Genomic DNA, 22,000 nt, shown 5'->3' on the forward strand with positions numbered 1-22,000 from the left:
TATCTTGAAAGAAATGTAACAGTATCAGTATTACTTTAAGAGGGATGACAATGTCAACTTGGTTAACATATATAAAGTAAATCAAATATAGTCAAACCTATGCTAATTTCAAAGTGCAGGTTGTAGTTCATTAGTTGGCAGCCAACTGACTGTTATTGACCTTTTTAATTACTTGTGCTATTGCTTCCTAATCTAAAAGCCATAAATCATAATAAAGGGATTGAAAAGCAAACTTGGTGACTAAATAGAAGTACACCTATAACATACTAACAGTACATTACTTGAATGTACTGATCAAGTTTCAGTATTTAAACACATGCCACCCTTTTTACTACATTTGCTAATATCATTGTTTGAATCAAATTGATTGGTTGAGGATGCAGATCAACTTTTTATATAACCAATAATGGAAATCAATGAACAAGATGTTTGTTGGGAGTTTAAGTCATAATTTTTGTCTCTGATTTGCAAATTCATTGAAATTGACGTTACAGAAAATATTCTGCAAATTTCTTACTTAAACTTTTGAAGAATTTTGTGACTTGGAAGCCTTCTCTTAAAATGTATTTAAAATACCTTAACATAATGGGCCTTTGCAACAATTTCTGGATTGAAACCAACCCATTCATTGCAACTTGTCATTAACTCAACATGTTCACGTCTGTGTCCATGTGTTTCATTTTGCTCCTTTGCAAATGAGCAAGAAATCGATATTACATCCCTTGGTGCAAGTACATGTAATTGATCTGCTGCATCCCCATCTTTGCACTTGTTGCAAATTAAAGTCGGCATCAAACTCTATTAGAGTCAAAATCATTGCTCAATTTAAATGATTCAATTTCACTAAATTATTGCTATATAGCACACCCAATCCCCTTTCCTATTATGCTCAAAATCGGAATCCTGAAGATTCATTAAGCAAGTGCAAAATGGTCAAAATGCGTTTATGACACCAAATGAAAAACATAGAAATACATAATAAATATGTATCCAGTTTAAATAGGAAAAGCCATCATCAGTGTTCTGAAGAGAAAGAACTAAACAGCCTCTTCAACTGTTCATAGCACATAAACATAACAATATTCCATAATCCCAGCCTTGTGAAGTTTGGTGTGAACCTGAAATAAAATAAAAGAGAAATGAGGAAAAACTCATATTTAATAAAGTCATAATGATTGATTAGCCCAGTAATTATTAATGGGACATTAGAACTTTTAGCTTCAGTCCATTGTGATTGTTGTTCCTTCTATGGTTTAAGACAAAGAAGTAAATTTAAATATATGTTAACTTGTTAAATCCCATGATCTGATTTGCAACTCTCCCCACTAGCTGCAACCTCCTTTTTCAGGTTGTTCATTGGCCATCTGAGATAGGATAATTATCTGGGTCCAGTTGTATAAAGGTCGCATAATGCTATCCAACAGATAAATTGCTAACTTGGGGATACTTGATAGCAAAACGGATAGCATTATCCTTTGTATAGGGTTTTATCCAGTGAATAGGGTTATAGAGTTATCCAAACTTTGAACAACTGGGGCCTGGCTACTACAAAGCACTCTTTGACTATTTTTTAATGATGTGAGCCAATTTTTTTTTTCAGATATAAAGCCACATGTAGTATCTTGCTGTTAAGCTTTTCTCTTGCTACCACATTTCATATTGAAAATCTGGCCTCTCTCTGAAATAAGGTATAAAATCACATAAAGTAATACCATGGTCAAGTGTGGTTAGACACTGACATCTCTGACCAAATTAAGCTCTGAAATTCTACATGTTTCTGAACGTTATATCTTGCTAATAAGGTTATAACTCCTGCGGAACTGTCAACAAATGTATCATTTTAAGGTGCTTGGCCAGAAATTTCAGTCTGATGAATGAGTGAAGGGATAATTGGATATCTCAACAGGCTCCAAGCTATGACCTTATTAGAGACTGAGTGTGAAATAAATTAAACATATTAGATGTTCAGTAGGTGTGTACTATCACTACATATTTTCACAAGTTTTGCCTTATTTTGACAACCCCCTGCAGGGTGAGTTATAATACCAACAATGAGTAAAAATACACAGAAATACACATTAAAAATCTAACAAGTTAATCATTAACCAACTGCTTTATTTCACGCAAATTTCTTAAAAAGTGGAAAAAGTGAAGCAGGTAGAACAACATAGTGTGTGCAGCTGACCAGTTTAACAGCTTTTTTTGTTGTACAAAATAAGCAACTGTCCAATATCACAGGATATTTGTAATCAATTTAAGCATTATTTGTACTCAACTTGGTGCAGTTGGATACTAATAAAAATGTCATTGTTGTATTAGAGACAAATTTCAGCACAACATACCCTTTATAATAAGCTAGAGGCCCATTGTGTTTCAGCAGCATATAGGCGCAGTGGATGGCACTCTTGTAAGTATTTTGTGGGGAATTCATGTAACGTGTCTTCACCACATCTACAGGAGATGCTACCACTGTGGTAGCAAAGCCAGCACCAAAGGCAGAAACAAAATGCAGAGGGAATTCATCATCCATGAGTTTCTTTCTCAGAAAGAATCCTTTTACCATGTCATACACAACCAGTTCTGAAGCATTCACAGTGGAAAGACGTGCCATATTTGCAAAGGCACCTTTCCATAGTCCTCGGAGTCCTTCATTTTTGAATATTGATATATAAGCATCTAAGGCCTTGCTAGACCCAAATCTTGAACCATCGGCCTGAAACCTTACTTTAGCAACTTCTGTTGGTTGAGCAACAGATACAGCTAACACTCCTGTTGTGCAACTGGCTAGGATCTTCTTTATGACTTTAGGATTGTTGACATCATCATCTCCATAGAAGTTTTTGACTGTGTCATAGAGTCCTATTCTAATGCTAGCAAAACAAAGTTGGCGGTGAATTCCAGGCACAAGCCCTTTGTACAGCGAGCGAAAACCATCAGTTTTTGCCACAGTTATCATGGACCCTATCATTCCTCGATATTGGACATTAGAATTTGCTGTTGCTACGCCATTTTGAACATTTGCCAAGACAGCATTTTCACCCTGGATCTGCAAAGAAGTGAAATAATTTATTGAAGATATCTGTGGAAAGATCAGGCCTTCTTTTCACTTCTTAAGAAAGACCTAGTCATCAGTGATGATTACTTGCTTTCAAATTGTTGAAATGTATAAATTGCTGTCCACAAAAAACTCATTTTCAGGTCTTCTTACCAATGACTTTTGGAGGATGTTAAGGGGGGGGGGTAAACTTCAATATTAACTTCTTTTCAACCCCTTTCACTTGCAAGAACTCAAAATATTTTTTTCTCACTGTCTACCATGCATCTCTTTTACCTTTAGATCTTAGGATTTGGTGTTGAAATATAACTGTATTTTCTACTTATTATTTTTCCTTCTTCTCAACACCGTTCTGCTTGATCATGTATGTAATATGATATCGCGAGGGGAAATTAATCTCTGGGCACTCCTGGGATTGAAAGGATTAACTAATTAAAAAGAACTAAAAACCGAAACAGAAGGGAGAGTTAGAGATCAGATCTTGGAAATCTTATGTCTTCCGTTAGTGTTATAATCAAGGCTTATGGAGAAGTTGTTTTGAATGATTAAATGTCCGCTTTCGTCTCGAGGGATTGCACACTTGGTTGTTATAAACAAGTTGTCAAAAAAATTATAATCACTTCCTCCCTCTGCTACGCACCACCATAAAAGGAAACTTCGTCCCGTTGATCTTAACTATTAAACCATTGTATGGATTTCTTTTAAACGACGGAAGGCATAAGGGAAATGTTGTTTTCGAAACAAGAAACGTGATTGCCGTCTGCAGGTTGTAATGCGAGCGACACGTCACACTGACTGTCTCATTACGTTAGAGGTTCTGTTAAAATTTCCGCACAGCCCCATACTGTTGTAAAACAAATCTGTTTTCTCGATGGCAATGTATTTTTTTGTCATTGTTTTCTCTATCCAAGAACTGAATGCATAATTTAGTATAGGGCTACGCGGAAATTTCGCGATTCTTAATCCACATGGCATTGCATCACCAGTATTTAACTAGAACACATCGATTTGAAAGCATTGTATTTAAGAAACATTTATAAAATTCATCGCTTATTTTGCAATTACTTTAACTTAAACTTTACGAAGGTGACTATCAATGCAAGTCGATTGACGATCAAGCGATGGCTATTGATCAGGTTAAAATTTATAACTAGACCAGCTTTCATGTCGAGTCTGTTGACCTCGCTTGGTAGCAGAAGATATATTATTACAATATATTATTTTAATGACTGGAAACTTCTAATTGCTTAAAAATAGTGTTCATAAGTGTAAAATACCAATCATAATGGCGTCTCATTTTGACATGTTCTGTTTTCAATCCTAACAAACCAACAACGTGCGATTTGTTTTAAAAGTCACTTACCTGAAGTCGAACTTTCGCTGTGTCGATCGGTATTGTGACGGCTTCAGCCACTGAAGCAGCTAATCCGGCGCTTACGAACTTAATCGAGATGCTAGGTTCTTTCTGTCCTGGTTTGCTATGCATCTTTATGGTTTACAGCAGAAGACCACCTGAAATTTTAAGCGAAAGCGAGAGAACGCAGGGAAGATCGAGGAAAGTGTCAAAATCGAAATGGTTCTCTCTGCTCGTGGCAATTCTCCAAGGTCACAAACTCGTTGTAACAGAGTTAGAGGTGAAGTTTGTTTCCTTTGCGACCGGTAAAGCACGAAAAAATGTAGAGATCGCTGATTTGCGCATTGTAAATAAGCGGTAGCGTGACTAAGAGGTGAGTATTTTGTTGAATCACGATATTTGTTCCACGTTTACGTTGGGCGACCCTTCGAAACAGAATAGGGTTAGCCTTCTGTGTACCCAGGCAAATACAGTGTTCTACCTTTCTATCCTCTCCATAAAACCCTTTATAACTATTCGTGAGACGGCTTAATGGCCAAAGTTCAAAACTTTCTTTGTTCACTTCACATTTATTGCCAAAAATGTTTGATTGGTGGATCGAAGTGGGCGTGATTGGAGGCGTCGACAGGATATTGCATCATCTCATTCTGGTTTGTGGAAATATTTCGTTTAAATCATGTGAGATTTATTAGGACTTGTTCTCGCCTCTTTTACGTAATGACTCTTTGGTTTCTCAATTTCTAACATCATTTTAGGCTAGTTCTACTTTTTTGCCTTTATTTCAGTAGATGGCTGTGAAACTGGCATCACTTTGCTCTGGCCCTAGTTTACAATCGCTGTATTTGGATACTGACATATATTGTGCTAAACAAACCGTTTCACGAGTGAGTGATTTTTTTCGGTAAAAATTCATGGGTCAAGACAGATAAAGACGTTTTTCCTTTTCAAAGGTTCTATTGTTACGTAAGTAATCTTTGAATTTTTTTTTCTTTTTTCCGTCTAGGAACGCTATAGACGGGTGGTGGCAATTTATGTGCATGTTAATATTGTTGTTAACAATCTAGTAAAACGCAATCAGTGACGGGAATGTAAATAGATTTGGAAACCCGTGACCGTTATTTACGTAAGTTTTCTCCCAAAGGTCACGTTTTCGTCGGGTTTGTTTGGGAAATGACAATATTCGCAAGTTAACTTGTTTTCTCAGGTATTATTCGACAGTAAAAACAAGTTTAAGGCAAATTTTCTCCACGCAATTTCTTGGATGCACCTCATAAGTTTATCATGATTCTGTTATGTTTTTATGAGGGTGGGGGGAGGTGGGGCGAGGGGAGGGTTTGGTTGTATGGCCCAACAGCATATTATGACCTAATATGATCTAAAATCCTAATCTAACTCATCAGTTTAGCTGGATCTATCTTCCGCTTTCATCTGCCCTACTTCAGACTTGAATATATATAGATTTGGAAACTTTTCTTTCCGTCAGTTTTTTCCTAGAGTCCGCGTTGTGGTCGGATATTTCTCGCGCAATGGCAGTATTCGCAGAGTCGACTTGTTTTCCTACTCATTACGTGATGGTACAGACAAATTTTCTTCATGCTGTTTCCAATTTCGTGGGTACGGATGCTCACAAGTTTGTCATATGATTCTGGTAGCCTTTTATGGGGGGAGAGAGGCGGGGTGGAGGGTTTGGTTGTGTGGCCCCACAGCATAACATGACCTGAACTACTAATTTAATTCATCACATGATCTATTTGGATCTATCTTCTTATTTCATCTTCCCTATTTTAGACTTGTTTACAGACTTCGCCGCGTGGATCCTAGTGTCAACTAACCTAAATTTATCCTTTTACGATGAAAGAAACACCAAAAATATCGCGTTTTTTTTTTGTTAGACATACTATGACACTGCACCAACGGCATTTCACCTATAACATTGTTAGGTCGCTTGATTGATTATTAGAGGATTGCAGAACCGCATCTTCGTTAATTTGAGAAAATGGACATGTTCCTAGATCAGATTAAACTACCCTATAAACAGGGTAGAGTTGAGTGGGATGGGAGAGGTGAAAGCCATTATGTTGACGAAAGTCGAGATTAAATACGTCCAAATGTATTAACTCAGTTAACTAAAGTTTAGTTTTTCGTTCCGACTATAGGTAACCGTTGAGTTGTCGGGTTAGTGGTTACCTGGAGGTGTACAATTTATATCCGACCTAAATGCAGCATGGAAAATTTCGTAGTTATATTTTCTCCATGTTATTTTCGTGGGTGCTCCTCACAAGTTTGTCCAAGAGAATATTCTCTTGGCTTGTCTTATGATTCTGGTATCTTTATGGGGGTGGGATGGGGAGAGGGGGTGGGGCGAAGCGGCGGAGTGGGGTTTGATTGTGAGGTTCAAGAGCCCATCAAGACTTGAACTCTTAATTTAAATAATCAATTTAGTTGGATATATCTTCCTGCGTCATCTTCCTTAGTTCAGCGTAATAGCGAAGTAAACCATTATCATTTTGTTGGTTTCTCTTTCTTGTTGAGACAACCAATCGGAGGCTAGGTGTTGGTTTTGTGAATTTCGAAAAGATCACCTCTATGCTGATATTCTCTGCACAAAATGATTTCGTGTACCGTCAAAAATGTCACAATATATATCGGCATAGATAGTAGCTATAGCTGTAATTTTGGAAGGTCGCGTCATGAGTCAAAGAAGTGGGCTTAACCAAGGTTGTAAGCGAGATATGAACAGAATGAACGCTTCGAGTAAAATTCGGGTATGTTGCGAGCAGGAGAAAAACTGATTGGAATTACTGGGTCATTACTGAGAAAGTACTAATCTTTTTCTAAAATTAGTTTGTTTTACCCAACATGTTATAGCGTTTTGCTTGATATCCGCTTTTTTTTTCGGGTTTGGCCTGGTAGGCGCGGCCTCATTTCCCCACCTGCGACTTGTAATGGAAATGGAGCCTGTGTTTCAACGGGAAGAAATAAACTGTTGGAATAAACGAGGGAGATTATTCCTTACTCCCTAAAGATTTCTTGAGGGAGTCCGAATTGCTCGGCCGATTTTTTCTTTTTTCTTGCCGATAGTAATCACACAGTTCCTTCGGCAGCAAGCTACAGGAACTCGACCAATGTTTCTTCCTTTAGGTCAAACTTTGGTCATCCAGTATGTCCATATTTACTCTATTTGGTGAACACAATGCCAAAACGGCCACTTGTGAGCACCTTGTTCTGCTTGGAAATTGAAACCCACGATAGTAGTCCCAAAATATCACCTGGAAATTCCTGGTCATTTCGAGAACTGATTTCCTATTAGACTATTACACAAACGGGTTTTAATTTTGCAAAGCTTACACTGCATTTTCCAAACGAATACTTAAGCTTTCCCTTAAAACAACGTCATTAGTTTACTTTTTTTGTACATATTCACTCAAAAGCTTCGCTAAATCGGTAAAAAATGAATTCCATTGGCTATTTACCCATGTGTTTACACCATTTTGTTCACCTTCTTCGCTGCGGTCCGCCATCTTGCTTGTTTAGAGATACATGTAGTAGTTTCCAGTCCGTCTCGGTAATAGGAGACCTTCGGAATTGTTGATCTTGAAAGCCGTTAGATAGAGTTGATCACAAAGCAAAGGAAACTTTTGTTGAGGCGATTTTCTCTGTTGATTTAAGAGTTAATACAACGTTGAAAGTGGCAAGTTGATGGCGTTGATGTTGAGAGAAAATCGTTGAATTTGGTATCAGGTAATTTAGTGTAAACAACTGAGTAAACGTAAATTGGCTGCTGTAAAGAGCAAAAATGCTGACGTTTTGAGCGTTAGCCCTTCGTTAGAGCGATTGGATTGGAATTTGGTATCAATTTGTTGATTTTGATATAAATATTCATTCTTGAATTTTGCTAAAAAATGGCGACCATTTACAGCGACGGAGAACTCCGATTTTTTAGACTTACTAAGGGTGTAGTGGATTACTCGACCGAAGCATTGAGGATAGTTTTCAAACAAGAATGGAATTATCTTTATCCTGCCACTCCGTGGCGAGATGACCACACTAGTGGCGCGCAGATTTTAGCGGAGGAAAGGCGAGCACCGGGATCCCGGCTCTATGATCCAGCGTACAGCGCGGAGTATCAGCCGATCAGGGATCATTTGTCTTCTGGAGACGTAGAAGAATGGGACGTTACCACGTTAGTTTTTGCTCTGAAGTTCTCGCACGCTTTGGCCTCAAGCCGTTCGAGTCACTACGGTAGAAGGATTGGAAACGCTATCTATAGGCTAAAAGAAGTAAGAAATGAGGTCATAGCCCATGCCAGTAAAGCATATCTTTCTCGAAGAAGATTCCATCGAAACATCGATACTCTGACTCGGGCTGTTGGAGATCTACTGAGAACTTCACATCCTCTTGTTAGAAAGCTACAAACCTTGGAGACTGAGATAGAATTCCGAACCAAGGATCTCGAGCGATATAAACAGTGGTTAAAGGACGACAACAACAGCCTCCTCTCCTTAGAAAATGATCTCGAAAGGTTGGAAAACAAAATGAAGATCCAGCCAGTTGGGGGAAACGATCATACACCATCGAACGCAGCCGGAAGTTCTCGAGCGTCAGGGAATAGTGAGATCATTTCGAAAATACAAACTCGTGTGGCAAGAATACAGCGTCATGTGAATGTTAGTGTTGACCTGGTGCCTTCACGCACAAAACCGGAGATTTTCCAAAGTAGCCGATACATTAAAATGATAAACAAGTCTAATTCTCTGTCGTTCAATTTACGCTGGGATGAATTGGAGTCGTTTCTGAAGGGATTTACTAGTGACCTGGATTTGAAGATTTTGGCTGGCATCCAGCACGCAGCTGCCCTAAGCCATCGTTCTAGAAAAGATGAAGCATTAGAAGTGCTTAATGGTCTGGTTCCTAACGCTCTTCTGGCAAACAACGGGTAGGTTCAATGTAACATTTGTTTTGACAGTAGTGAGGAAATAATTCGAAATCCAGAAATCGAAACCGAAACTTGAGGGAAAACGGGAACAAAATCAGCCTGGAAACAGAACTAAAGCTCAGCCGCAAAAGGTGAACTGAGAGCTCGGGAATGAAATCTAACGAAGAAGGAAATTTTGGGGCTGTTTCTTTTTGGGCTTGATTACTGTTTTATAATGACTGGCCGCAAAGGTTGACAAAAATAAAACAAAGGTGTTAAGATAGGGTGACTAATAATACGTGTACGACCGAGTAGAGTCCAGTTCAGTCTGTAATCGAGGGTCTCAATGGGGTTAACTTTTGGTCATAAACAAAATTAAACTGTAGATATTTTTTTGTTAACTTTGACGGAAAGAAATTAACTGTTAGCCGTAAAATGGTCAAAATTTTAACCGTTGGCCGTAAAAGAGAGACCTCGAGACTTGCGTAATCATACAAGTGATAAACAAAATCGTATAACCTCCAGAGCGGAAGTGCAATTTGTTCATCACGAGTATGATTTTAGAAAAAGTCAGGCAATTGATAACTAATCACGTTCGATAATTTTGGTTCAGTTTACTTTGCGTTCACACTTTTCTTTTTCATATTCAGGGTTTGGATACATGCGAGGATAAAGATACGGAAATCGTATCTGCTACATGACAAGGGCCAAGACGACGACGCTTTAAGAGAGGTGGACGAAGCAGAGCATATGCTAAGTCTTGGGGAGTGCCATGAAGACACTGCTGAGGTCAACAACGCTAAAGCAAATATCATTTTGTCAAGAAGCCGAAACAGCAAAGAAGACCAGCAGAATATTCTGCTACACTTAGATAAATCAATCAAGTATTGCGAGAAGGCCACAGTCGATAAGAGCAACACAGTCGTACAAGTGACACTGCGCAAGGCTCTCGTCCATTTGGGCTTTTATCAACACGGCATCTTAGAGGAAGTTTCAAGCTCAGATATAGACATCGCAAAGACTGTCTTGAATAACATTGAACGGAAGATTGAGACGATGTCTGAACGAAGTAAGATCTATTACACTTATAGCCAATCACTGCTCGCTTATCGGGAAGGCGATATAGGAAGGGCGACTAAACTTGAACACAAAGCTCGGAAAAAGTGCGTCGAGCATGACCTCACTAATGAAATTCAACAACTTGATCGCTTGAGAGATCTAATACGAGCACCATCACGTGGAGAGCATTGATTGGGCGAATATATGGTCTCATTATTGTAACAGAATACAAACACGGAAAGATGGTTTCTCCCCTCCCCGCTTCCCGCCCTGTCCACTATCACCTTTCTTTCAAATTTTTCTGTACAAAAACGCATCAACCAAACGAACAAACACAAACTCAACAAACAATTCAAATCTTCTAAAAAGTATTCTATAATGATCGACTGCCTGCTTGTTAGTTTGAAGAAAAAAATCTAATCTAGATGTACAGCCCCAATCTTCATAAGAGGCAACAGCTATTATTTAGTAAGGTATTACAGCCACGAATATACCACTAAATTGATTAACTTCATGTATCTACTGCAAGACGCATGTCTGATTTAAATACCCGTTATCGTATCTTTTAGCATTCTTTTCATGTTAAGGACCATTAAGTTCCGGTCATAAAGCCATGTTTTCGAAATGTCCTGGTGGCGTATATAGGACTACCCGCTATGGAAAGCTTATTTCTGGAGTTCACTCTTGATCATATCCTCAAGTTTCACAGCATCTACAGCAAACTTCCTGATTCCCTCAGCCAACTTTTCTGTTGCCATAGCATCCTCGTTGAGAAGCCAGCGGAATTTCTTCTCGTCTAGGGAGACTTTGTCAATGTCGAGTTTTTTGGCTGCAAAAGGCATATAATTGAGTGTCAATAAGATTAACAAGCAACAACAACAATTGATTGATACTGCCTTAAAGGTTATGCATGTTGCCCTGTGTGACTGTTAATTTGTGTGTAAGTAAGTATGCATTATTCACTGTGAGAGTACCTACATAAAGAGCTAAAAATACCCGATCCTTTTGATTCTATTTAGAATTCAAAATAAATGCTACACTTTTAAAATGAAAATGCATTAAAAAATGTTCAGTAAACTGGTCTCTTGTGTTTATGCTGACTATATGTCAGGCTTCATGATGTGAAGTTTTAGTTTAATCTACTAGCATTCTATCAAAAGTGCTGCAATCTGATTGGACACGATACTTGCTGCCTAAATATAGTGAGTGAGGTGAGTAGCCTAGCAGAATGCAACTGATAGCAAAATAAAATAAAAAGACAAGAGAAGCCTGTCTTGTTAAGTATATTGAATAACTAGTATATATAGACCAGAATAATTTCATAATTCCCTCTCCATTCTATGCTCAATAGTTGATTTGGGCTTTATCCTCATCAACTATCACACAATAGAAATAGAGAGCTCATGATGGTATTATTAATTATTGCTGGAGAAGTGTAAAGGAAAAATACTTCCGTCAATGTATTAATGTATTAAATGTATTATTATTATTAATTTCTTTTTGTTTCCTTTTAGTCCTACAGAAGTTGCCAAATGTTTCTGTATGACTTCTTCTTAGCTTGTGCCTCTTCAGCTTTGCTAAAAGGATATGGAAACAACGACCTCAAAGGTTGTCAATGTATGAGGTATATTTGCTTTCTCACCTTCCTCGACTGAAAGCTTCTGGGAAATTGTTTCAGTGGAATTGGAAAGTTTTTCTAGCAATGAGGGACTGAAATGAATCACAGAATATAAAATAAGAATTTGTATATGTATTGGTACTAACATGATTGAGTGCAATTTGGTGTTAATAAGCACAAGTAAATTTTCAAAGACAACAGCCAATCGGATGTACATAATTTCTTCAGGTATACTATTATGTACAAAACATTAAAAGCATTTTGCAGATGTCACTGTGGTTATAACCAGGACCAAATAAAAACTGTTCTAATCTTTTTACAAAGCAGGATTCTTGGGTGTTTTTTTCAAAACTGGGTGTTTATTCCTTTTTTTCTCATGCATAAAACATTCAAGTGTGTAAAAAGTGCAAGTTTCTCTTATGAAAAATATCTTAGCAAGAACTTAAAATACAACACCAGTGTGGAAAGTCAAGATTCACCAAGTAAACCTTTGATTTCAGTGTTCCATGAAAATGTGATGGCAATTATATTTTGTGGTCACAAATTATTTATGGTTTGAGATTGAGAGGATAAATTTTCTTACAAACCGCCTACCTTATGAGAGAGAGTGATTTGAAGTGCCCATGAAAATAGAGCTCTGATTTGATTTATTACTGACAATAAATTAATACCAAGTGAGTGGAAATTATTACCTGATAGTGAGTAAATCACAACCAGCTAGTTCAGTGATCTGCCCTGTGTTTCTGAATGATGCTCCCATGACAACAGTTTTGTAATCAAACTTCTTGTAGTAATTGTAAATTGCTGTCACACTCTTCACACCTAACAAAAACACCCCTCCAAAGCATGAGACAAATGGAACTACCCATAGTGGGAGTGCAAGGATGCACTAATTGTATCTTTACAGATATAATTATGATAATCAACTATATTTTTATTATCAATTCATAATCATCAAAATTATTATTGTTGGTAAATCAAAAAAATTTTTGTAGATACTTTTGTAAATTTTAACCCTTTACCTCCCATTAGTGACTAAGAGAGAATTTCTCCTTACAATCTCAATACAATATCAAGCACAGAAGCGATGAGAATAAAATAAAATATCAATTAGGGGATTATGAATCGATCCAATACCAAATTCTCCAAATTGACATCATAAGAATTGCATGGCAGACAGTGAGGAGAATTACTAATGAGATCTTGGGAGTTAAAGGGTTAGCAACACACAATGATTTGAGAATGTGCTTTAATTCTTGTGTAATATTGATTGTATGATACATATTTAGTTTTATTTTGTTCTGTATTATTCATATTTTCAATTGTGCAGACTTTCAATTATCCAGAGTAAATACCCAGCCCAATACCCAGGAGTCTGCATAATCCAAGACGACTGTAATTGTTTTCAATACTGTTGAACAGGTTTTGTGATCATTCCAAAGAGAGTACAAATATAGAATACTCTGTCTAGTATAGTATTGTGTGGTGGTGACAAGATCAGCAAACAAAATATCTTTGTTTTCCTAACATAACTTGTTTCAAAACATTCTTCTCCAATGTTTTGTAATGGTTGTGTCACAAATTTTTATGTATAAAAAGAATTAAGGGAACCAGCCTCTATGGAGTCTAGGGTAGAGTTCTGCATTAACATCTCTTTGACTGATGTGAATTAAATTCCTGTACAATTACTCATTAATAATCTCATGTTACCTGGATCATCTGCAGGTTGAAATTCCTTCTGGTCTGTGTTCTTGACATACCAATCCAGAATGCGACCAACAAATGGTGATATCAGGGTAACATTCGCTTCAGCACATGCTACTGCCTGGGGAAAGAGAAAAGGGAAAATTACAAATAAAGTATCATTGATTATGTGTATGTTCATATGCACACCTAATGTCTTTGAGGCAAAAACTTGTTTGCAACAAAATGCTTCAAATTTTGGGGCTGATTTATAACAGTCTAAAGGGGAATCCTGTGTGTGGCTCATGACACCTGCTTTGCTTGAACAGAGGTGACATACATATGTTTATTGGTGTGTTCATTCTATTATGTAACCCACTCTCAATACAGAATGCACTTTGCTCCCAAAATGTTTATTATTTTAAAAGTAAAGGAAAGATTACCTGAGCAAATGAAAAAAGAAGGGTCATGTTGCAATGGATACCCTCTTGCTCGAGCTTCCTGAAAAGTACCCATTGTGGAGAGCTTAAAATACTTAAAAAATTATTCCATTAACATAATCCATGGCATTATTAACATGTGTGGCCAAATAGATCACTTGCCTCTTGCAAACACATGCTCAGTTAGCCATACACACCTAACAGTGTGTGGCCATTCATTATCAGCCCTTCAGCTGGTTGAATCTTGCTTCACTATTGGATGGATTTAACTGTTTAACAGTACAGTGACTGGCTTCTAATTTCTCTGAACAATATCACCATTGAATCAAATATAGAAGTCCCAAGAAAAAAAACAAATAATCACCAATTAAAGAAGCCCTTATGGCTCAGGATGGTTAAAAGAAATCTACTTGTCAGTACTATAGGATATATGAAGAGAAAAGTGTGGAGAATATAGGTACTGATATTAGAGTGTAAAGGGATCCACAAATTAGAATAAGCCCACCGTTAACAAGTGTAACCTTCCCCTGTGGCAACTTTAAAACACTGCTATGTAAAAGCTGAAGTAAAGGAAGGTAGTAGTCAAACCGCAATTAAGGAGCAGGTGGATTTAGACAAATTAGATGCAAAAGTTTGGGTAGAAAATACTATTAGAGCCATTTAGAGAACAAATTTTTTGGCTGTTAAATACTAACCTTGCAGCTTCAACTCCTTCCCAAGTTGTGCTAAGTTTAATGAGGATTCTCTCTTTACTGATTCCTGCCTCTTCATAAAGCTTTATGAACTTTTTTGCTTTCTCAATTGAGCCTTCAACATCAAAGGATAACCTACACAAAATGAAGTGTACAAAGATTCAAACTACATTCGAAATCATGTTTACAACAGACTTCTGTAGAAATATAAGATCTTAACCCTTTGACTCCCATGAGTGACCAAGACAGAATTTCTCCATACAATATCAATACAATAACAACCAGATAAGTTATGATAATAAAGAAAAATATCAATTTGGTGACAATTAGTTGATCCAATACTAAATTCTCTGAACTAACATTATAAGAGTTGTATGGTTCATAGTAAGGAGGATTACAAATTTGATCTGGGAAGTTAAAGGGCTAACAAAGCTTTAATTAAAACAGCCATTTCTGACCACTATAATTATAGAATTTTAATTCACACTTATTATTGAATGATAAAAATTATATCTTATGATAAATAATTTTTACTTGGTTTACATTATAAACTAAGTTTTTTTCCTCCCTGATGTTAAGGTTGAAAAATAATTTAACCTTTTGATAATCTTTTTTTTTTTCGGAAAAAGGCAGAAAGCAGTCCTAAGATTCTGTGATGGCAATATTGAAAATGCTACTAAAATCATGTTTTTTAATCATGTTCTTTAGATACCCAACATGAAAAAAAACTAAGGGGGCTTTCCCACCAATATCAGAAAAGCCCAGGTATCGAATCCTACAGTTTTCTTGTCAATGCATAAGGAGCCTAGGAAAGGGGTGTTATAATGACTTTTCTTTTGGAGTCTAAAGTTTCATCTTCATTGTCTGAATCCGCCCACAGTACACTTATTTGAGTTTGCTATCTGGAGACAGGCATTGACCTGGTATATCTGGGGTCTGCAAAAGAGGATTGCATAATGCAGAGAACTGCAGTGTAACAAGACCTGTCTTTTAAAGCCAGGGGATGATAATGTCAACCAAGATTGAACTGTCTGTATACCCTTTTGATTTATTATAACTCAAGTTCACTGACCTGGCATCAACCTCTGTTGAAACTCTGCCTGGCACTAGCTTCAGTATCTCAACACCAAAAAGAACAAACTGAAAAAAGAAGACAAATGAAGAAGAAAGATAAACACCTTGTTGAGAAGGGTAACAGATCATGATACCAAAATAAGGTAGATAGGAAAACTGAAGCTTGTTCAATACACCATATTTAAAATATAGTGTGAACTACCATTATTTTTTTCTTTTCACTTACATGCAAATTAAGTTGCAAATGCATGATTTAAATGCATTTTATGCTACTGTACATCATATTGCCAACATCTCAGCCATATATGCTGACATATAAACATATGCTGTTTCTTGGGTCATTTTCCTGAGAACTTTGTAATTGGATTATTTTCTGCCCATAATTATTGTTTCTGCTTAAAGATAGCCATTACCATGATGATTGTGGGCAGCAAACATGACTTCAAAGGGAGGGGTGATATTAGAGTTTCAACATTAAATGAAACCTAGAGCAAAGCTCTCTCCTGAAGAGGTCTCAATTACGCAATTCAAAATTGTTGGACTTACTATTTTATCCATTGCTTCAGTTACTTGCTCTTCCAGAGTGCTTGAATTTGAAACAAAATTTCATTAAGATTTGTTCTGAGACAAGATACTTTTGTCAAGTGATTGACAATTATTTTCCCTTTGATCTGAATTTCTCTCTTCAATTGATTCATTTTTTTCCCTGTCTGTTTTTCAAGCAAGCTCCAATGGACTGATATTAAAACAGGCAGCAAGACTGATAAGCCTGTGATTAGAATGGCAAGACAAATGCAGGTCCTTTGCCTTGCCAGCCAATTGTTCTGCACTGCCTATGGCTCTTGGATGACTTTTGCTACCTTTATGTCTTTCTGATAGTGTGTATCTGGGTCTCATGAATATCATATTTCCTTGAATAAGTGCCCACACTCTAATAAGCACCCTTTGTAGAATAAGAGCCCACCTCCCAGGTGATAATGTCAAACAGGAACCATTCTTGAATAAGCACTTCCCCCTCCCCTCTCTCTAACTATCTTAAATGGCAAGAATGAAAGGAAAACCTGCTTCTATCACCACTTAAATTATGCCTGAGTCCTTGGAGCCAGCTTGCACGTGACAGTCTTTATGTCATGATGACTAATATTGGCACCCAGTGAAAACCAAATTACGTAAAGCAAACTCCCGATCGATATTGGAACATATGAATTATCATAAATTCGTCATCAACAAAACAATCAACGCTTGTACAATTTTTCCTGTTTTAATTCATACCAATCAATCACAACATGCAAATCACATATTTGCCATGAAGCGTGACTGGTGTTTTGAGGTATTTACACGCAAACTAGTAGAAAAGTTAGATTACATCTCCAAAATTTATCTGAAAATAGATCCCTAGCACTAACCTTCCGTTTGCTTTTCCATACTGAACTGCTTTTTCAATCAAGTGTTTATACTGAGGCATTTTGGACGCAGCCAAGAGCAGTGATGGATTTGTTGTCGCATCAGTAGGTTTGTACTTAGAAATGGCTAAAAAGAAAAATCACATAGGTTGAGCTACTCCAAGAAAACAGCAAATCCTTCGAAAAATCATCTCTCTCTCTTACATTCGAAATCGCCTGTATCAGCGACGACGGTGGTGAATTTCTTTAGCTGCTCAAGAGAAGAAGCCATCGTTCCTGCCTGCAACTTGTAAATTTCTTTAAAGTTTGTTTGAGTCACGGGAATGAGGCGGTCAGCGGGTTTATAAATTAGGAATTGTTTTGAGCAGCGGTGTTGCAAATAACAATAAAAACAAGATGGCGGACGGAGCGCAGTTAACAAGCGCTGCGGCTACAGGCGACGAAAAGGTCAGGTTTTTTTTTTTAAAATCGTAATTTTTGTTTTAAAATTGATATAAAGGGAACTTTGTTAATTTTGTACCTTTCTCACAGCTTCTTTGTGTTCTTTTTAGGTGGTGAAGGCGATTTTGGATCAAGGAGTGGACGCAAACTCATTTTCACCAGAAGGCTTCAGACCTCTTTGCATTGCAGCTTTTTGGGGTTACAGCGGCATTGTACAACTTTTGCTAGATCGAGGGTGAGTAAAATGTTCCTTTACGATTTTGAGAAAAAACAGAAATATCTTTATCTGTGGCACTTTTCGTTTCCAGAATGACATTTACAGAGTAGTCTCTTTCGTCCGCTTTCAGAGCTGACATTGATGCGTGCAACAGAGGCACAAATTGGACAGCCCTGCACTGTGCAACATTCCAAGGACATGGAAAAGTTGTAATGCTACTAATGAATCATAACCCAGATCTGACAATTAGAGACAACCTTAGCAGGTAAATGGGTCATTACCATGTAAAAAATTACAAAGAAGGTGTTTTTATGGTGTGTAGTGAATTTTTATTAGAATTATTTTCATTGGATGAACGAACTTAGGATAGTCAATAACAGGGCTCTCAATTAGAGTCAGTAGCTAGTCAAAGCTGTAAACTTGTCTGCATCTTCAGTAGGCTACTTTCACTTCATTTCAATACTAGTTTTTGGCAAATCATACAATTATTGAATACTATCAAAGAAATATTGAAGAGCAGCCATTTCCCATTTTGATTGGAACTGAATGCCTAATTTACTAATAACAAGTTAGAATGTATTAATCAATTAAAGCCTCAGAATTTGCTCAAAGGGTCGCACAAAATTCATGGATGCCTGTGACCTTTTAACTGTTTAGTCCCTGTATGTACAATCTGATGAGGGAAAATGGCATTAACAATTGCCTCTATTTTGTGTTTGCCTTCTATTTAATTGATCTGATGATTGTACGATAATGCTAGTGCAGCGCGTGAAATTGTGCCTATTACAGGCGCCAATGCGACTAAATTTTTCATTTTGGCGACTAAATTTTTCATTTTGGCGACCAAATCCTCAAAAGTAGTCCCCAAATTGGCGACTAGAATGCTTCATGATAACCACACCTAGAGATATTGTGAATTAAAAAGATTTGCAAAGATAAATCCGTGGCAAACTTCCACATTAAATTTGTTTCCAAAACGTGGCACATGCATCTCCATCGATGACTAGACGCCATCTTGAATTTAGTTAAGCTTTAATGTTGTATATCATCAATCCTAGTGTCCACTTTGTAGAACTTTGTAGAACTTAATTTTGGAGGGTCTATCTAGAATGCTGACAGCATAAAAAAGGGTTTTGTTTATCTTTAAAAATGGTGACCAACTATTTTTGAATTGGCTACCACTTTGAAAAATTTAGGAGCCAAGTGGCTATCAGAAAAAAAAACAATTTCACGCCCTGTAGTGAGCCACTTGTCTCAAAATATATGAGCTCCTATCATTCTACTTGGAAAATCATGATCATACTATGACAAAAGCAAAGAACCAATTTGACTGAAGTTCCATGAGAATCCTTATTAAAATTAATTTTAAAATTGTGTTGAATGGAAGTATATGTTTCGACTAAAGTGATTTACACATTCAAATTTATATGCAGGGAATTATGCTAGCTCAGTTTACTCAGGGCTCTTTTTGTTCATGTTAATAACTTAATACTCTCATGATGTAATATATATTTCCAGATCAGCAATTGACTTTGCATCTGCACTTGATGGGATATGGCCATTTTTTGCAGGTTTGTAAATGAAAATGATTTATATTTTCAGATATGTCTGCTTCCCCAAACTAGATGTAGTGTTTCTTATATCATAACAAATTCTACTGTTTCATGTTATTCTTCAGGAATGTTTTTCTTTGATTTATGTGAGTTTTATTCAATTGATAAGTACATGTGATAGTTGTTGAGTGGTTCCTTATGCTTGCCAGGAATTAAACGTAATATAAATGTACTTGCTTAAAAGATGTGGAAAATTTAAATTTGATATAGCTGCAGGATGTAAAAGGACACCCAAAGCTGAGCTTATTCAAATGGATATTGTAAAGAAGGTAAGAGGTTCTGTTCAGCCATTGCCACAATGTTTTAACTTACTCTTTATAATGATATTAATGTATAAAAAGATACACTTAAAGTATTCTGCTTTTTATAGGTAGTATTCTATTTACCTGACTGTCAAGATATTGTCATCTGATGATTATCTTTAAAACAGCTATATGGTGTGTAATTTTTGATATTACAGGTTGAAATTGGAGAAGAAAAAATTCCAAACACAGATAGAGCATACTTTTCACGCCCTGGTTCAGCATATATTTTCAAGACACCAACACTGCGAGGGGATAGAACACAGCATAGCTACCAGGTAAGTTGTCATTACTTCATACTTCAGAAGAGATAGATCTTTTAGAATAGCAGTAATCATAGCAAAGCCACTAACAGTGTTGAATTAAAGAAATAAAAAAAACAAAACAAAACAAAACAAATTAAGTGTAATGATGGTTATGTAACTGCTTAATTTATACAAGAGATTGTCACTCTCTTATAATATTTCTCAGTCAAGTGATAGATCTTTTGCCAAGAGAATGCTGTATTTTGCTAGATTCAAGTTAAGGTTCTTGAATTATTTTGAAAAAGTTGAAACATAATTTATGTTATTTCTATAGTTTATTATTCTATGCTCAGTGGTAGGAGATGTCTCATTACTTCTGTGTGTATTATGTTCATAGCAACAAGCTGCATTAAACAATGGTGATGTCTTGACAGCTAGCGATTCTTCACCTCGAAGCTCTCGCATGGATGGCCCTGCATTCTCGGTGTGGAGGAGCTGATAAATGCTTTTTTATTGAGAGCTAAAGAAGGAGGGAACTTAAAAATTTGAGATGCCTTCTTTTTCAAATTCAGGGGAAATTTCTAAGGAAATAGAGCACATTGAGGGCAATCAGTCTTAACTTATACTGGTGTTGAAACTTCAAGAAGAACTGCATCAGAAATTTTTTCCAATGAGACAATAATCAATTACAGATACAGTCACTCAAGAAGAAATAGATTGAGAGGGACAAAACACAGTGTGATCATATCTTGCTGATGGCTGGCTCACAGAACATAGTCACATACTCATACTGACAGCTTTTAAAATATAGCAGTGTGGAGGTTTTACATGGTTATCTAATATGGATTAAAGTTCATTGAAACTTTGTCATGCATACTTATGCAACTTAATTCATAACAAAAATCATTGCTGGAATACACAGTAGTGATATTTTTGATAGGACTATATTTCTATTTTTTGTGCTATTAAAAAATTTTTTTATGTAGAGTGCATGCTTGGACAGATCAATTGTGCTGCCTTTAATATGCATTCACCTAAAGTTCTGCTTGATAGAAAGCTGAATAATATTGAGGGAAATTTCCTCAAAAGTTAGCAGTAGAAGTTTTAAAATTTGCCTTGGATTACTAACTAAGGCAGTCAAGTTATTGTTAAGTGCAGGCAAGAGCTCCTGTTTGTTGTAAATTTGTACAAATGTTTTTTTTTTGTCATGTTTCAGATTGATTTTTCAGGTTTTATACTATTGAATTTTGCTTAAAACAAATAAATTAAGTTGCCTAATCATGCAATCTTTTTTTGTTGTAAAGTACATTTAAAATTGTACCCATAGAAAATAGGAAGTGATATTTCATTATCTTTGTCTAAATCTAAATCAATATTTTGAATGACAGTTATATATTACTCAACACTGCCGCCTTTATAAACATTCTGTGAGTCAAATATTCTTAATTACCTTTATGTGGGCACTTTGTTGTTGAAATTATATTTGTTAGCTTTCCCAATCCTCAGGCCTTGGTTTGATCCTAATAATAATTTGTTGTAAGTTGGTTGAAAACTCAATTATAAAAGCAATTGAACAAAGGCTTCTTTCTTTAGAAAGTGAGATGAAAATGATTCGCAAAGCATTGTGGTATGTAATTCGGTTTATTGTTATTATTTATAATCCATCTGGGGTATTTTGGAGGTTCAAAAATGTATTTCGCATGGGATTTTGTGGGCATTTCTCGAATCCATCTACATCTCTCTCTCTCTCTCTCTTTAAATGCAGGTAACACTCTACTCTTCTACAAAGTTAAAACATTTATTATTTATCATTATGGTGGTTTACTGTTTGGTACCAGTTTTTTTTTAATGATCAGCTGTAAAGTTAAGGATAAATTGTAATGGTTTTT

The 22,000-nt window shown here is 36.4% G+C and overlaps 4 protein-coding genes across 4 annotated transcripts in view; 2 read left to right on the plus strand and 2 right to left on the minus strand.

The window, feature by feature from the left end:
- Positions 1-4,952, minus strand: part of LOC131781218 (dicarboxylate carrier SLC25A8) — a 5,379-nt gene extending 427 nt beyond the window's left edge. The window contains exons 1-3 of the mRNA XM_059097868.2: positions 4,419-4,952; positions 2,343-3,046; positions 1-1,118 (exon numbers count right to left, since the gene is read on the minus strand). The exon at positions 1-1,118 is cut by the window's left edge and continues 427 nt beyond it. Coding sequence (XP_058953851.1) covers positions 1,016-1,118; positions 2,343-3,046; positions 4,419-4,541 — 930 coding nt within the window. The 5' untranslated portion in view covers positions 4,542-4,952 and the 3' untranslated portion in view covers positions 1-1,015. The remainder of the gene's footprint in view (positions 1,119-2,342; positions 3,047-4,418) is intronic.
- Positions 4,953-7,981: 3,029 nt separating this feature from the next.
- Positions 7,982-10,601, plus strand: LOC131781230 (uncharacterized). The gene is made up of 2 exons (XM_059097879.2): positions 7,982-9,345; positions 9,975-10,601. The coding sequence occupies exons 1-2, from the start codon at positions 8,312-8,314 to the stop codon at positions 10,573-10,575; spliced, it is 1,635 nt and encodes a 544-aa protein (XP_058953862.1). The 5' UTR covers positions 7,982-8,311; the 3' UTR covers positions 10,576-10,601.
- A 139-nt stretch (positions 10,602-10,740) lies between these two features.
- On the minus strand, positions 10,741-17,607 carry LOC131781231 (probable transaldolase). The gene is made up of 10 exons (XM_059097881.2): positions 17,498-17,607; positions 17,297-17,420; positions 16,437-16,476; positions 15,889-15,956; positions 14,820-14,951; positions 14,128-14,185; positions 13,712-13,826; positions 12,694-12,823; positions 12,026-12,093; positions 10,741-11,212 (listed from the first exon to the last, which is right to left on the minus strand). The coding sequence occupies exons 1-10, from the start codon at positions 17,562-17,564 to the stop codon at positions 11,049-11,051; spliced, it is 966 nt and encodes a 321-aa protein (XP_058953864.1). The 5' UTR covers positions 17,565-17,607; the 3' UTR covers positions 10,741-11,048.
- LOC131781232 (uncharacterized) lies at positions 17,414-21,690 on the plus strand. The gene is made up of 7 exons (XM_059097882.2): positions 17,414-17,740; positions 17,845-17,969; positions 18,082-18,216; positions 19,470-19,522; positions 19,775-19,833; positions 20,025-20,144; positions 20,509-21,690. Exons 1-7 carry the CDS (start codon positions 17,690-17,692, stop codon positions 20,608-20,610), a joined length of 645 nt encoding a protein of 214 aa, XP_058953865.1. The 5' UTR covers positions 17,414-17,689; the 3' UTR covers positions 20,611-21,690.
- Positions 21,691-22,000: the final 310 nt, after the last annotated feature.

This window comes from Pocillopora verrucosa, chromosome 1 (genome assembly GCF_036669915.1).
Source record: "Pocillopora verrucosa isolate sample1 chromosome 1, ASM3666991v2, whole genome shotgun sequence".
NCBI lineage: Eukaryota > Metazoa > Cnidaria > Anthozoa > Scleractinia > Pocilloporidae > Pocillopora > Pocillopora verrucosa.

Bases quoted from the DNA above. Each gene is read 5' to 3' on its own strand.
- LOC131781230 (XM_059097879.2), top strand. From the start codon at position 8,312: ATGGCGACCATTTACAGCGACGGAGAACTCCGATTTTTTAGACTTACT. The intron at 9,346-9,974 runs GTAGGTTCAATG...TTTCATATTCAG, and splicing joins GCTCTTCTGGCAAACAACGG to GGTTTGGATACATGCGAGGA.
- LOC131781231 (XM_059097881.2), bottom strand. From the start codon at position 17,564: ATGGCTTCTTCTCTTGAGCAGCTAAAGAAATTCACCACCGTCGTCGCT. The intron at 16,477-17,296 runs GTTAGTGCTAGG...TTCAAATTCAAG, and splicing joins TATGGAAAAGCAAACGGAAG to CACTCTGGAAGAGCAAGTAA. The intron at 12,824-13,711 runs GTAACATGAGAT...TGTTTTTGTTAG, and splicing joins TCAACCTGCAGATGATCCAG to GTGTGAAGAGTGTGACAGCA.
- LOC131781232 (XM_059097882.2), top strand. From the start codon at position 17,690: ATGGCGGACGGAGCGCAGTTAACAAGCGCTGCGGCTACAGGCGACGAA. The intron at 19,834-20,024 runs GTAAGAGGTTCT...TTGATATTACAG, and splicing joins AAATGGATATTGTAAAGAAG to GTTGAAATTGGAGAAGAAAA. The intron at 20,145-20,508 runs GTAAGTTGTCAT...TTATGTTCATAG, and splicing joins GAACACAGCATAGCTACCAG to CAACAAGCTGCATTAAACAA.